This window comes from Equus caballus, chromosome 9 (genome assembly GCF_041296265.1).
Source record: "Equus caballus isolate H_3958 breed thoroughbred chromosome 9, TB-T2T, whole genome shotgun sequence".
Lineage (NCBI taxonomy): Eukaryota > Metazoa > Chordata > Mammalia > Perissodactyla > Equidae > Equus > Equus caballus.
The window spans coordinates 89,470,325-89,486,708 of NC_091692.1; the positions used below are offsets into that span (position 1 = coordinate 89,470,325).

The following is a 16,384-nucleotide window of genomic DNA, read 5'->3' on the forward strand; positions in this document are numbered from 1 at the left end:
GCGCCGCCGCCGCGTGGGGTCTCCTCCCACCAGCGGCCCCGACCTGGGAGACTCTAGCCCGGCGCCGGGTGCAATGTCACTGGGGCCACCCTGAGGACCGCTGCCCGGGAAAAGCGCAGGCTCCCCGCTGAGCTCCGGGCTGCTCTTCTAGTAACGGCCAGAGACCTCCCTGGAGCCCGAGCCTCCTCCCCGACCTCCTTCCTCTCCCAAAGATCCCGGGGACGCCGTGGCTAGGGAAGAGGTCTCCCTACGTGTGTCTTCCTCCTGGCGCCTGGGGTCTTCGGTCCCACTTCCACTGTCACACCCTCCTAGACCCTTCCCCACCACTTCTGTTCCCGCAGCCGGGCAGTCACCCCTCCGCTCGGAGAACACGCACGAAACTGCCGAGCCCCAACTCCGGCGGACGCAGCCCCCGCGCGCCCCGGGCAGCGTCCGGCTCCGCGCGCTCACTCACCGCGGCCGGGGACACGCTGGAGTTTCCGGGGCTTGGGGAGGAGGGGGTCAGGAGGGGAATCCAAGGAGGGTATCCCGAACCCTCGCCTTCTTCCCAGCTCACATAACCTCTTCCTTCGCTCTCTCCTCCTCCTCTTCCTCCTCGTCCTCCTCTTCCTCCTCCCTCTGGTCTTTGTCTTTGCAAAGTGTCGAAACTGTCTGGCATAGTGGAGCTCCGCCGGCGGAGGCTGGAGCCGGGGAAGCGGGGAGGCGGGGTGAGGATGGGAGCGGCCTCGGGAACACCTTCCCCCGGGTGTAACGGGCGGGGGAGGTGGGCCGGCCGGGGAGGAGCCGCCTTCCCAGGCCGCCCGGGGCCGGCAGCCGGGGCGCGCCGGAGCCGGGCGGGCGCCTCCGCCGCGCAGGCCCTCCCCTTCCTCCGCCCCGCGCCCGCCCCCGGCGCCGCGGCTCTCCGCCCCGCCGGCCCCCTCCCACCCGAGCGCCGCTCGGCTCTCGGCTCGCTCGGGGCTTCCTCCGGAGCCACGTGGACCGCAGCCGGCTCGGCGGAGGCCCAGCCGCGGAGACGCCGGGGGCAGCGCGGGGACCGGCCTGCCGCCCCGAGAGGCGCTCTGCGGGGACAGCTCTGTGACACATCGCGCCCAGGCCGCCGCCCACAAGCTGGCGAGGCTTAAGGAAGAGTGGCCTGGTGGCCCGGAGGCCCGTGGGGTCAGCCCCGGGAGGAGGCGACCGGCGCCCACCGAGAGGACGTGGCGGTGCCCAGAACAGCCCGAGTCGGGTGCACCGCAGCGAGAAGGGGCCGATCCCCCTGCTGGCGACTGGGCCGAGCCACCGACTTCCTCTAAGGGCGCGGGACCCGAGGTGGGATTGGGGAGGAGAGGGGAGGAGCGCGGTGCGCTGGGGCGCTGCTGAGGCCCGAACCGGGCCCGGTTCCGAGGCGCAGAGCGGCCCCCGCGGTCCGGCCCCCGCCCGCCGCCGAGTGCCTCCCAGATGCGGAGGCTGCAGCGCGGTCCAGAGCAGGGCGAGCACTTAGCGCCGGTACCCAGGCAGGGGCCGCCCCCCAGGCGGCCTGAGACTGGGGCTTCGGACAGCGGGACCCCCTTTGGGGGCCAGGTTTGCGGCATTTTTGCCCTTCCTCCTTTATAAGAAAGTCAGGGCGGGGGAGACATCTTGCTCAGTGGCAGAATGCCGGTCTTAGAGGCTAAATGCTGGACACAAGGCTTAAGAGGCATTAAAAACAATCTGGTTTTACAGCTCTTATCCCCTTATTGGGACTTTTTTGCAACTTTTCTGAGGAATCCTAAAGGGAAGAGGCACAGCTTGGCCTAGGGGTCAGTTAATTCTTCCAGCTTGGAGAAGGCAGCCTTTTGCAATGCAAAGGGAGAAAGCTCTTTGGCCCGTCATTCACCAGAAGGATGATGCAGCCTATGCTTCAGGCCAGGGCCGCTGGACCAGACTTCCTGGTTCAGATCCTGCACTGCCACTCACTGGATGTGTGAGCTTAGGCTGGTTACTGAATCCCCAAGCTTCCTAGCTCCCGGCCTCAGTTTCCTCACCTGTGAAAATGGGTCTCATTACTGTCCCTTCCCCAAGGTTGTTATGATTAAGTGAATTCCTACATGTCCAACCCTTAAAACTGTACTTGGTAGATAGTAAGTGCCCCATAAAAGTGAGCTAGCTGTGTGGGTGGTGGACCTCTCCAGTGCCGGGACCCTGCCCACAGCACAGGGGAGGATGGGATGGAGGCACTGGGGAGGACTTCTGGGACTTGGGGGAGCAAAGGAGAAATATTCAGAGAAGTAGAAGGGGAGCTAATTAAAAAGGAGGGGGAGGGGAACGAATGGGAAAATTCGCTAAGAGAAGGGGACGGAAAATAGTAGAGAGATGCAAAGAGCAGGAGTCAGGGGAAAAAGCCAAAACAAAACAATAAAACAAAGGGCACGTGGATCTGCAAGAATTCTTCAAGGAGCCGTGCCCAGGACAGTGGGGGCCTGCCACCTGGCTAAGAGTCCTGCCCTCCTTGAGTTCGAAAGAAAAGTTTTGGGTGTTTCATGACCCCCCCTGAGACCTCTTGCCTGACCCTATTGGGTTTTGTTTTGGTTCTAGATGAGGGGTGAGCCCTTCGGCTGCCTGGAAGCATCTCTTGGGCTTTGCTCTGTGATGTGAGTCAGGATGCTCCCTGCACCTTGCAATCCCCAAAATTCTTTAGCAGTGGGAGGAGGGGAGCAGAGAGGTTTCCTGGGAGCATCAAGTTCTCTCCTGCAACAGCATCTTCCAGCCAGGGGAACCTTCCTTCATGGACCCCTCAGACTCAGCCCCTGAAGGGGTCCCTTGGAGCATCATCTGTGCCCAAGTCCTTGTCCTAAATACAAGAGAGGTCATCCTGCTGTCCTCATGGGGACAGCTGCCTGCAGCGTCCTGTTGATCTCCATGACTGTATAGCTGGTGGCTTTTGCCTTCTGGTTTGACAGCTTGCTGTGGACCGGGAATGCATTGCGTTTTGCTCCCTGCTGACTGCAGCGCTCATGTCTCGCCAGGTACACCATAGATGCTCAATAAAGAGTTCCTGAGTGAATTAATAAAGAAGTGTTGTTTATTGCAAGAATCAAATAAAATAATGTACAGGAAAGCACTTTGGAAAATAGAAAATGCTGTCATAATTAAGACTATACTATGATGTCCTAGTGGAGTCTGGAGAGAGAATCCGATTGGGCAGGTAAAGTGGCCCCAGATCATCCAGCTGTTCTGCTTTGCAGCCAAGAACCGAAGTCAGCTCTCGGTTTCAGCCCTGGCTTCTTGGCAATTCCCCTACATGACTCCACAGTGAGATGGAAATTTCTTAGGAAGTGACTACAGTGAAACAAGCGTGAATCATCCCTTATCTGTATAAGAAGTTGTACATCGATGCATCATTTCCCAGTCTGATGGGTTAAGATGGCAAGGCCTTCTCCAGCCCCACTTCCTTTCTGTACAATGTATTTCTTACCAGGTAGCAGAGAGGGCCTCTCCCCTCTCCCTGTTTTTCTGGAATTGGGGCATTCCATGAAAGCAGCACTTCAGACACCCCTGCACCTTTCCGGGAGCCCAGATCCCAGCTCTGTGTCAGGGGCGTGTGTGCGAGCATTCATCGTTGTCACCCTGAGTGTGCGTGCATGCTGGAGAACGACAGGGAATCATCATTACTGGGCGTGTCTGCACCCTCCACCCCCTAGCCCTGACATTGATTTAATGCTTAGCCCCTCCCTGCACGTTTTTCGGGCAGAGGCAAAGTTCTCAGTAATAAAGGTTAAGGAAATTGATTTCATCCTTTCCCCACCCCCTTTCTTGGTACATCGAAGTGGAAAGATAATGGGTTCTGATGCCATCTGGGTGATTGTGCAAAAAAGAAAGGGGCTGCCTTGCTTGTCAAAGGTGAGTTCAGAGCTGCTGGGCACGTGGTGTTTTGTGTTTGGACAGTGTTGGACTTAGGGCTCTTAGGATTATGAGGGACTGGCCCAACTTTCCTTAGATAAACAGGGGTGATGTGGACATGCAGGTAAGCTGGCAGGAGAAACAGCCTGTCTGTCTGGCTCTGGCTGGCTCTCTCCCACTCTTTCGCCTCCCCTCTCTCGGCTCTGTTCTCTCCCTGCCCATAGGCTTTCTCTGTTAAGCCGTGGGGTCTGCCCCAAAAGCATTCTGCATGTTTGTGGTCCCAGCCCCTGCACATTGTGGCAAGTGGCAAAACAGTCCTTTCGGCTTCACGTCCCACTGTCCATCCACTCCGGGTGTCAGTTTGTCTGGGAGCAGACTCTGATTGGTAGGCCTCATCAGGTAATGGGTCAACCATCCAGCCGTGAATGGGCCACCCAGGCAGCATGTGCGCACCTCAAGGGTAAACGTGTGGAAGGAGAGCCATGCGGGAGATTTTTCCTCACAGGGATGTAGGACTCATGACCCTTATGCCCCCTTCCAACCCCGAGAATCTTGGGGGCATGTGAATCAGCAGAACTATTATGTGGAACCATGCACTCTGCAATACATAGATTAGACCATCCATGCTAAGGCAGTGGGTTAGTCTTGGCCAACCATGACCACTCTCATCTCTTTGCCAGAAATTGGCTTTGGAATAAGTAAATTTAGTCCCTATTTGGACCAACAAGATAAAAAGAGAGAGGCCAGCCTGGTGGCATATTGGTTAAGTTTGCGTGCTCCTCTTTGGCAGCCAGGGGTTCACAGTTCAGATCCCAGATGTGGACCTAAACACTGCTCATCAGGCCATGCTGTGGTGGCATCCCACATATAAAATCAAGGAAGAGCGGCACATGTTAGCTCAGGGACAATCTTTCTCAAGCTAAAAGAGGATGATAGCAATGGATGTTAGCTCAGGGTCAATCTTCTACACCAAAAAAAAAAAAAAAATAGAGAGAGAAATAAACTTCGGTCTTCTAGGAAAGAAGTTCTTAAGAGTAAGCCCTAAGAAGCTTCTCTTTGTCTCCAACTGGACATGAGCAAGGAAGTATTTTAAACTCAGCTTCCCTGGAAGACATCTCGTACCCATGAAGGAAGCCAAGTCAAAGCTAACTAGATCTAGAGCCCTGATCACACCATACCTGAAGACTGCATTTTAGACTCTCTGTTGTATGAGGCAATACAATTCTTTGGTTTAAGCCACTTTGGGTCATGGTTTTCTCATTTGCAGCCAGACACTTGATAACTGATGCACAACTACAGCCAGATTCATTTTCCTGAATGCCCCTTCCCTTCCTCCTAGTCACTCCCAAGCTCAAAACCCTTAAAACTTCAATGGCTCCCATCGCCCAGGGAAGTAAATCCCAACTTCTGAGCCTAGCAGTTAGATCCTCCTTGATGTGGTCCCCATGTATGTTTCTTACTTGTTTTCTTCCAGTATTCCTCCTTAGGAAGCCTATATAGCAGACATGACTCAGCCCAGAAGCCCTGGTTAAATTACATGTTGTTATGTTCTTAAAATCAACGTGTAAAATCATAGATCTCCATCTTGCTGGACTGGTGACGACTAAAAGACATCATGGGGGCTCCCCAGCCCCTGAGGTTGGGGTCCCGAGGTCTAGGGTGGCGCCTGGTGTGAGGGAACTCTGCTCCTTAGCAGTCCTCATTGGTCTAGGCTGCAGGACCCATCAAGGACCATGGGTCCTAAGCATCCTTGTCAGAGTCCAGCCTTCCTTAATGTGTCAGTCTCCTAGGGCTGCCAAAACCAACGACCACAATGCATGTGTGTGTCTGTGTATGTGTCTGTGTGTGTGTCTGTGTGTGTCTATGTATGTGTGTCTGTGTGTGTGTCTGTATGTGCGTTTCTGTGTGTATGCATGTCTGTGTGTGTGTTTTCCTCCTCTTGTAAGGACACCAGTCATTGGATTTAAGGCCCGCCCTAATCCAGTAGGACCTCGTCTTAATTTATTTAACTAATTACATGTGCAAAGAGCCTAGTTCCAAGTAAGATCACATTCTGAGGTTCCCAGGGGACGTGGGTTTTGGGGGACACGATTGCACCCACTATACAAGGGACGCTCGACGTCCGTGCCCACCCTCCCTGCGTGCCACCCTGCGTGGTGGCTTCTACCCTACATTGCTCCAGCTGACCTCCAACCTCAGACATCCTTTTCATCACTTTCCCTGCTCGGTTCTCAAAGTAGACTCCTCTCTCCTTTGCCTATGTGGAGAGATTTAAGCTTGATTTCAAAGAAGGCTGACTTCTCATTGTCCCTTAGGCAAAAGTCTTTGAAGCAAGAAAACATCCAGGGCCTGATTTTAGCCTTGCAATGGGGACCACGGCCACAGACAGAGGACAAAAACCGCAAACCGGTATTATACAGAGTGTCCCACTACACCTGTCGTACCTGTTTTCTGCACACATCTGCGCTGCTTCTGGAAGACCCACCCCCGGCTCTGCATGTGGACTGGCGGTCCCCTGGAAGGCTCTCTGCCAGCCTGCCCGCCTCTCGGGTTGAGCAGAAGGGCTGTCCCCACCTGAAGCCTTTACTGTTAATTCCCTGTGAAACCTTCGTGTCCATCCCTTATGAAATCCCACTGTATCTTTCTTAGAATCTGTTATTCCTTTGTACATGCGTAGCTTATTTGCATATTAAGCTACATTTCCAATTAGATGGAAGGGTCTGGGAGAAAAGGTGCGAACATTCATTCATTCAACAAAAATTTATTTAGCACTTACTATGTCCCAGATGCTGTGCTAAGGGCTGGGGACGTGAAGGTCGATGACACAGTGCCCACCCTCTGGGAACCATGGTTGGGCAGGGGACCGAAGATTGCTGGGCGTTGCACCACATTTGGGCAGTCCCGTGACGGGCTAACAGGTGGGTGTAGTGAGATCACTAGGAGGCAGCTTCTGGGGTCAGGCCTCCTGGGATCTCAGGGGAACTGGGTGGGAGAGCAGAGCACGTGGTATGCAGGACGCAGGGGCTTGTCAGGTCACACAGAGCCTGTGAGCCAGGGGGTGGGGGGAGTCTGGGATTCACTCTGAGAGTGCTTGGAAGCGCTTGGAGATTTTGTGTGGTGGGTGGTGGCAATGGGGACAAGTCAACATTTGCATGCTGGCCAGACCACTCAGCGCAGCCTTGTGGAGGCGGGGAGGGGGCGTCCAGACTGGAGGCAATGAGACCTATCGTTCCAGTAATCCCAGAGATGTCAGGGGTCTGAGCTGAGGAAGGAGCAGAGGCTGGGCAGAGGCAGGTGAGTTTCAGAGGAGAGTAAATAGAGAGGACACCTCCCTGATTGGTCGGGGCCCTGGGAAGAAGGCAGCACTTCTATTTCTGGGTTGACAACGAATCTGGCAGTGACGTTGTTAGGTACACTCTGTCCCAATAACCATCTCCTACTTCTTTCTTGCAACAGAATAACGTATTAAACACACACACACACACAATGTCTGGAGAGGCAGCAACCATCTTTGATGTCAAGCCCAGCATGAGAATGCAGGGATTAAAAAATAGGTCTTTGATCCTCGAAGCATCGTTGAGCAGCGGAGTCAATGCCAGCAGCATCTCACCTCGAGTTTCTTGTTTTGAGAAAGAAAATATGTGACCTTGCCCAGCCCCACTTCTTTCCGGTGGCTTAGTGAGGCTTTTGTTATTTGCATCCCTAACCGACACGGGGTGGATGGGGACCATCTCCGCAATATGGCACCTGTCAGGAAGGAGAAAGGCGATGAATGCCATTTCAGATGTCACAGTTCAGGTTTTTGTGGGATGTTCAGTTGCTGCTTGTTCTGGTTACTAATCCTGCATAACAAACCACTCCCAAATTCGAGGCATAAAACAACAGGTATTTCATTAGGATCACAGCTTCAGTGGGTCAGGAATTTGGATGGAAGCCAGCAGTGGGGAGCTTGTCTCTACCCCACCATGTGTGAGAAGACCTGGAGCTGAGGGTAACTTGAAAGGCTGACGGCTGGAGTCATCCAGAAGCTTCTCTACTCATATGTCTGGATCAGGGGTGCACTGACTTGGAGGCTGGACTCAAAGCTCATCTATGTGGCTTGGGCTTCTGGAAGCATGGTGGCTAGATTCTGCGAGGGAGCATCCCGGAGAGCCAGGTAGAAGCCGCATACCTTTTATGACCAACCTTCTGAAATAACAGAGCATCACTTCCTGGTGCTCTGTTCTTCGAGCTGTCACAAGCCTGTCCAGACACTAGGGAGGGGGTCTAGACCCTGCCTCTCGATGGGAGGAGTGACAAAGAGTTTGCTGCCATGTTTGGGTTGCTGGACAAGATGCACAGGCAACTGGTGGTGACAGAGACCACGTGTGGTTGAGATCACCTGGGGATGCTGTGGAAAGTGAAAAGAAGGCCGTGGATGGAGCCCTGAGGACGTGAGGATTGTCAGTAGATGATTATGGAATGAATCATTCATTCAAGAACGCGACTCTGTAGGTAGCCCCCCAGCTCAGCATTTCTTCAATCTGGCCCCAAGCAGGACAATGATCACAGTTGACTGAGTCTCCATTTACCTCCTGGAGCCAGACAAGGCACCCGTATAGTCGACTTCTCAAACTGCAGTGTGCACAAGGACGACTCCAGGCGGCTCATTCTAAACAGAGACTCCCGGGCCCCACTCCCAGAGATTTCCACCACTGGGATCCAGAAATCTGCCTTTTTAAACAACTTCTTTCTGAACTATGGCTACGGGGCCTGCGTGGACAGCGCAGCACTGAGCTGCTCAGCCGTCCATCCCAACGGGGCTGAGGCCAGAGTCTTTGATGCTAAGATGTCCGGGCTTCAAGTCCAGCTCTGCTGCTTTGTAGCCTCGTAACTTCTGGAAGTTTTCTTCTGACATCAGTTTTCCTGTCTGTACAATTAAGGGGTTGAGTTAGAGCAACGCTTTCAAACCGTGTTCTACAGGACCTGTGGGCGTTCTGCATTAATCCGTTTAGCAAATATTCATTGAAAGTTTGCTATATGCTGGCCCTGGGCTGGATACTGGGGATATTACAGAATTAATGATCATTATCAAAGGTACTCCCAAAGAGAAGCACACGGCACCGTTGAGAAGGAATAGGAGAGGGAGCCAACAGGAATTCTTTAAGTTGTGTGCGTGTCCACTCGGCTTACCATTCGGACAAACTGCTCCCAGGATCGAAACTACTGGCTTAGGTCCTCGCAACAGAAACCTTTTGTTCTAGGATGTTTTTCAATGATCTTACTTCTGAGTAAAGTCAAAACAGGCAGAATGCAATTACTGGATTTGAAATTTGTCCAAGACTCCAAGGTTAACACCTTCATCTTTGGAAAGAAATTGCAGATCTCTTTAGGGATCGAAAACGTTCTGTATCATGGTTTCATGACCTTGAAAAGCCAGCACCTTAACCTGGGAAATGGAGTGAAGGAACAGACAGACAGGAGGACTGAAAGGCAGCTTCTCTCGGGGCTGGAGGACGCCGCAGAGCACAGAGGCGTAGGGCGGGGCCTCTGGACACGACGTGCCTGGTGGACCAGCTCATCGGATGGATGACTTACATTCCGAGTCTTCCAGCTGTCATCTGCAGAATGGGCATGTGATACTGGCTTCTCAGAGTCTTTTTAAGAAGAAAGACCATATATAAAACATTATTAGCTCTGTGCCAGATAGTAAGCATTCGGTAAATGATGGCCATTATTAATTTAAGTGGCTTTCTTATGCGTATTATACTTGTCAACATTCCTGCAATTGTTTTATAAATGAGAATGGAAAATTACGCAGTTTTGGGAGTTGCCAACTGTCAGGGCTCTGCCAGGCCAGCAGCATCTCTCTGGGGAAGAAAGCTCTGTAATTCTCTCTTTTTTGAACTACACGCCCACGGTGGTGGCCTTAAATTTTGAGTTTGCCTGTCCGGCCTCCTCCCGCCACAATCCCAAAGAAGAGCAAGTTATTTTTTTCCAGTTAAAATCCAGCCCACGTGTTCAAATTTGGGATATAAGGCCTCCATGTTTCAAAAGAATGAAGATGACATCCGTCTATGTTGTTGAGAAATAAAAAATAGGCTCTTAAATAATTTCTCTGTATTTTTTGCAGTTTCATAGGTTAGCTTTCCTTGAGGCTAAACCTGCGGACATCTTTTTTTCCCCTCTTTTGATAGTTAAAACAATAGAGAGAATGCACAAGTGTGAGCGCCTTGTCACTTAGTGGTCTGTGGGGTGCGGCTGCATGTCTGAACTTGGGCAAAACATTTACCTCCAGCTCCCGTATGTCTAAAACTAGGATAATGATAGGATCGAGCCTCTAGAACTGTGGGGAAAGTCCAATAAGCGATTATGAAATGGGCCGGGCGCATGGTAAGTGCACAGGAAGTTACTCATCACTGTTTTTACCCGTATGGACTTACCAAGATTTTGGTGTTGACATATGTTTGAGAACTGCAAACTCACAAAATAGAAATTGCTGTTGACTTCTCGGATTTAATGATTCTGGAGGCAGCTGAATCTACCTGGAGGTTGTGTTGGGAGCATGGCCTCAGTTTTAAGAGATGTGACATTTGCTACTAATTTGGAGCGTCCATTCGGTAAATTCACGCGAGTCATTAGGGTGCCTCAGGACTGCGTCTATAGCCAGGCGTGGGAGACGGTGGAATTCTGTCAGGCAGTACAATAGTTGACTGGAGAAGAATGGGGGAAGAATTGGGGGAGGGGGAATTCAGAATTTTATCTATGCAAATCAGATGATAGTATCTGTAAGCGTTAGGATTAGGTTTGGCTATAGAAAACCCCAAATAGCAGTGGCTTAATCAGGTAGATGTTAATTTCTCCCTTTAACAAATCTTAGACAAAGCTGGTGTGGTATTCTACAGTGTCAGGGACCCAGGCTTCATCCTTTTTATTGTTCCATGATAGCGCACGCCATCCATCCTGAAGTTTACTTCCTAGTCCGAGTTGGCTGCTCCAGCTCCAGCCATCAAATCTTTACTCCAAGCATTCAGAAGGAGCTAAGAGGATGCCCTTTACCTTTAAGGACATCTCTTATAGATTGCCCACCCCTCTTCTGCTTACATCTCATTCCCCAGGCCACTCCCAGCTGTGTAGTTGCAAGGGACACTGGTAAATATAGTCTTTATCCTGGGAACACGTGCTGAGGGAAATGGGCATTTTGGGACAATTAGCAGTCTGTGCTGCTGGGTTAAAAGAGGTTAGATTACCCAACCGAGATCAGGGACAAGAGCGCAGACACTGATCACGTGTGCAAAGTGTGGACTTGGTGCTGCTTGTTGCCATAGTAACCAGAAAAAAGACAGACAGTGACACCTGTCATGAAGAAAAGAAATTCTCCTTGCCTTCTCAGACCCTGCGTTCTGGCCAGAAATCTCTGGTTGATAAACTCATAAGTTTAGGATGGTACTTGCTTGTGGTGTTAAAACAAATTGCTAAGTCTCCTAGCACTAAAGACTTTTTCAGCCTGGAGAAGTTGAGAGTTATACAGGGCGATGGGAAAGCACATCACGGAGATGACACCTGTGGGGAAATCAGCATGTGCTTGGTACTTGAAGTAGGTGGTATAATCACAAAGAGTTTGTGACATATCAGAATACCAATTTAAAATGCAACTGAGTAATGTTTATTTTAGATTTTAGATTTAGATTTTAGATTTTATTTTAGATTGTCAAGTTTCATTGGAAAATTTCAAGACATGATTAGAAATCTACCAGGTCTGATTGTTTAGAAGAATCTGAGCGTTTAAAGACTCTCAGATATAGTTATATGTTTAATAGTTATACGTCTAATCATTTCTTCAGTAGAGGTTTTGAATACTTAGGACGTCTTTTGTCATCATCTCACTGTAAACGTGGGAAGGGAGCCAATGACTGATTTGTTAGCAGGACCCATTGTTAGAAGTTATTTAGGTTTCTTTAAACACGGAATAAGAGGCCCCTTGAAAGTCATTCTTAAAACACAGTCTGTATTTAAAGAGATCTGCAAGTCGCATTCAAAGACTTAAGGAAAAATGGAATTTTAAATGATTTTCATACTAATACGTTTAAAATATCAAACTTTAAATATTTGTCTATGTGCAAAAGCTGCCTAATAATAATAATGATAATAATAATAACAAACAGCTCACACTGACAACTTCAACTTTTTGCTATTTTTACTCATTCACATACCAAAAAAGAGGCTCTGGGGTAACTTCTTTTTCTTGCAGGAGTGGAATCTTCTTTGTCTGCTTGTTGCTCCCCATTAAGTCTCACGCAGAAGCCGATGTTGGCGTCTGTTTTGAGAAATGACTCTCCTCCGTTCCGAGGAGTCTGGGGAGGTGTCAGTCAAGGGACCTCCCCCTCCTGGGTTACAAGGTGGCAGGTGTCCCAGGCTAGGCCGTCACACACGCCACTTCCCTGAAGAGATGGTTCTTTATTTCCCTCTACCTAGAGCGCTAGACTTGACCTTCCCACTTCCTGTTTTTTAGCGCAGTAGTAAAAAGCATGGAGTCAGTCACCAGATTTTGTGTGTTCAAATCGCAGCTCTGATGCCGTCTAGCTGTGTGACCTCGGGTTCATTACTTAACCTCTCTGAGTCTCAGTTTCCTCATCTATAAAATCAGCATCATAATAGCACCCTCCTTAGAATTTAGTATTGATGTAAAGATTAAATAAGTTAATACAGGTAAAGCTCCTGAATAGTGATCGACATATTGTAGGTGCTCAATGTATATTAACTATTATTATTATTACCTAATTGCTGAGTGTTCCTTTCAACAATGAGAAGGAACCCACATCTCTCCATTGAATTCCTTTTGTCCTCTACTTTTTTTTTTTTTGAAGATTGGTACCTGAGTTAACAACTGTTGCCAATTTTCCTTTTTTTTTTTTTTCTTTTCTGCCTTTTCTCCCCAAATCCCTCTAGTACATAGTTGTATGTCTTAGTTGTGGGTCCTCCTAGTTGTGGCACATGGGATACCGCCTTAATGTGGCCTGATGAGCAGTGCCATGTCCTCACCCAGGAACCGAACCAGTGAAACCCTGGGCCGCCAAAGCGGAGTGCGCAAACTTAACCACTCGGCCACGGGGCCAGCCCCCTGTCCTCCACTTTTTAACTACAGACTATTTCTGTTCCTTGCAACCAATGTTTCCTGGCTGAAACAACCCCCACGTAAAACCCCTTGGATCCCCTTTACCAACTCCAGCAGCTTAAGATCACCGCCTTGGATGGGCCAGCGAGTGACACAGCTTGAAGCCCGCAGGATCCAGTCACTCTGGGGGCTGCTCCTTGTTTTTTTTTTCTATGATTTCCTTCTCCACTTACACCTGTGGTCCTGACCATAGGGCTCATGTAGTGAACAGCGACCTCAGCTCTGGACAATCATCCAAGGAGGGTCTGTGATGCTCATAAGAGTCTCTTCTTGTTAAGACAGAGGAATAAACTCATAGTTTTACAATATATTCAACAAGGGTCAACCGAAGAAGGAAAAGGAGGAGGAAGAAGTGGAGGAGGAAGAGGAGGGGGAGGAAGAAAAGGAGAAAGAGGAGAAGGATGAGGAGAAGGAAAAGGAAGAGAAGGAGGAGAAGGCAGAGGAGGAGAATGCACTCGCCAGCATCTCAGGACTGTTCACTGAACCATTCAACCCCTTCCTCTACGGGATAACAGTGACAACGCCTCGCAAGGCTCGCAGACCTTCCTGGACTGCCCCGGCTGTCTCTCCATCCCCAATCCTGCTCCTTCTCTCCTCTTCCCATCACATTTTATGTCCCATAAGTACCAGATTCCCGCTATACCTATTTATTCCATGCTCTCTCATGCCTCCATACTTTTATGTATTTCCGTTCCTCCTTGCCGTCTTGCCCAGCTGGCATGGACCGCTCATCTTCAAGCCTCAGATCACACACTGTCTTCCCTGGAACAGGCCCTGACTTGCCCAGGCGTGTTGCTGAATCACTTGCCCCACTGCCCGTTGCTCCTTATACATAACCCCCTTTTTGCGCTCATCAGACGTGACCTCCTTGTGGGCAGCGTCTGTGTCTCTCCGTCATTTTGTGCCCACTGCCAGCCTAGTCCCTGACCCAGCGTTGGTGGTCCTGCATATTTACTGAGCATGGTTTCCCCAGCACCCGCTCTGCCTCTCTGATGGGCTCTCCCTGCCTGTCCCTGGCTGTTAGGACATTATTCCAGTTGGAAACAGGTTGCTGAGGGAAACCAATTTTAGCATCTCCTCTTGAACGATGTTCTATGAGGGCAGAGACTGTCTTCCTTTTTCTTTGCTGGGTTTCCAGTGCCTAACACGAAAGGCTTAAGAAGGTACTCAAATAACTATGTATTAAATGGAATAATAAACCCATACACTTCTCTGTCTGCATATCTGTCAGGCCAAGGCCACCATGCCCTTAAATAAAGTGATCTCTGCCAGACAGACAGTCATGTTCTGTTGGCCCCAGCACGAGGGGCTGTCAAAGCTTCGCAGAGAAGCTGAAGCTCATTACTTGGACTCTGTAGATGCCAGGGTTTAGTGTAAAGATAAAATGACTCTGATACCCGTGAGCAATGAATCTGGTCCTGTGATACCAAGGTGAAGAGAAAGCCTGTCAATGCCACTCTCTGGGGACAGTGTGACAATGTCAAAATAAACTCACAACAAACGCCATTAGCTTGGACTGAAGGGAAATGTTAAGACTCCTGCAGAAATGAGATCCAAGACAGGGAGACGATATCGTGGGTGCAAGGCTTCCTTCCTCAGCTCCCCCTGCGCTCCCCCTTCATGAGCTTTCAGTCTTGTCCCCCTTGAAACCTACAGAGGAAGTCAAAGACTCTGAATTTCTCTCCTTGCCATTCTTCTGTGAAGATAACAAAAGAAACCATATCCTGTGTACTTTATGCAATAGTTTCCTTAATAAAATATAAAGTGCTTTACGGTAACACACAGACAACATCTTGCAAAAAAAACCCCAAAACCCAAACCAAACACTCATCTATCCAAAATTGCTGGGAAAGCTGAAGTGGCCACATGGAAACCTGTGCTGGGCATCTGCCGTGTGCCAGATTCAACATATGCTCTGGCAGACAGAGGAACAAACAACAACAAATGAATTCTAATCCAGTTGTTATTTTCCCTCTAGAAGGGAAAATTCTGGATCTGCTTCATTCCTTATGCAGACCCTTACATCACAGCACACATATCAATCCATCCCCTCTCACAGGGCTGCCCGGGACCATTGGGCAGTTGTCACCCTTTTTATTATGACCTGTCAAGGACGCAGAAGGACACTCATTCAATAATCTACAAATTGCCAAGAATGCAGCCAGCCCATTATTCACATTTTCTGCACCAAAGCTTGGGTCTCTACAATTAGACATTGTCAGTGGACCCCAGAACAGGACTGTGTCACATGATGGGGCTTTTGAGTCAACCAGATCCAAGTGTGTATTCTCACCCTACAGCTCACTGTGTAACTACGCTCAAGCTATATAACCTCTCTGAGCCTTCCCTTTCTCCTCTGCAAAATACAGGGAACTCACCAGAACCTCATAGAGCTCTTGGGAGGATTAATTATGGCATAATTATATAAACATTAAGTCCATTTACGTAAGATCTTAAGACTATCCCCAACCCACAAAGGTGCTGGATTTCTGTCATGCTCAGGATCTCCTTAGAACACCAAGCGTCAGAACTGGTCGAATACTTGATTGTTAATCCAAAGTTTTCATTTAATTGCTAAGAAACTGTGGCCCAGAGAAACTCACTAACTTCCTCAGAGTCCTGCCTAAAAATTCAAGGAGAGTCATTTGTGGATTTGTATGTTCAATAAACCCATAGATAACGCTTATAATGCATCAGACTCTGTTCTAGGTATTTTGCAAATATCAGCACATTCACTATTTGCAGAACCCTGTGAGGTAGAAGTCATTATCATCCACACTTACAGATGACGAAACTGAAGGTTAAGTTGCCTGGTGACAGACTTGTGATTAATGGAAGAGGGACGCAAACCCAGGCAGTTGCTCCGAAGTCTGTGCACTGAGCTGCTATACTGGTCTCCACTCCTGTATTACTCATCATGCTTCTTGAGTATCCAGCTACAGCCAAGGCTACCTCCTCTCTCTCTCTCTCCCGCTTTCCCTCCCTTGACCCCGTTCCTCCCTTCCACCTGCCTTTTAGCTATCCTAATTAATAATAATAAGGATAGAAATTACTTTTTCTTAGAATCCACTGAGCAGAGGCTGAGGAAAAGTGTGTCATTACTTTACTAGGGAGAACAAACCCAGAGAAGCCGGAGAGACAGTAAAGGGGAGCAGTCGAGGAAGGAAGGGACACATGGAGGGTGTCTTACTGAGCTGGCAGCCACTGGGTATCAGAAGCGGCTGATTGTTTTTATCACAAGGGACTGTCTTCGAAGAAGTGCGTGAACTCCTGCACTTGGGCACACGCTTTTGGGGCAGCACTTCCCGAGCCACCGATGGGGGCATGGGTGGGCTCCAGGTATCTCATAGCTCAGCAGCAGCAGAGAGCCCC

At 49.8% G+C, this 16,384-nt stretch overlaps 1 protein-coding gene and 1 long non-coding RNA gene across 6 annotated transcripts in view; one reads left to right on the forward strand and one right to left on the reverse strand.

Annotated features, from left to right (window-relative positions):
* ST3GAL1 (ST3 beta-galactoside alpha-2,3-sialyltransferase 1) overlaps positions 1 to 4,839 on the reverse strand; it is an 87,971-nt gene extending 83,132 nt beyond the window's left edge. For 3 of the 5 annotated variants that reach the window (XM_070221852.1, XM_070221851.1, XM_070221850.1), the window contains exon 1: positions 455 to 4,839. In XM_070221852.1, the coding sequence (XP_070077953.1) occupies positions 455 to 1,571 (1,117 nt within the window). In that variant the 5' untranslated portion in view covers positions 1,572 to 4,839. The remainder of the gene's footprint in view (positions 1 to 454) is intronic. The other 2 variants (XM_070221853.1, XM_023648992.2) reach the window with 2 other exon arrangements.
* A 1,805-nt stretch (positions 4,840 to 6,644) lies between these two features.
* On the forward strand, positions 6,645 to 9,947 carry LOC138915471 (uncharacterized). The gene is made up of 2 exons (XR_011421454.1): positions 6,645 to 6,776; positions 7,315 to 9,947. It is a non-coding gene; the product is annotated as an uncharacterized lncRNA (long non-coding RNA).
* The last annotated feature ends 6,437 nt before the right edge of the window (positions 9,948 to 16,384 follow it).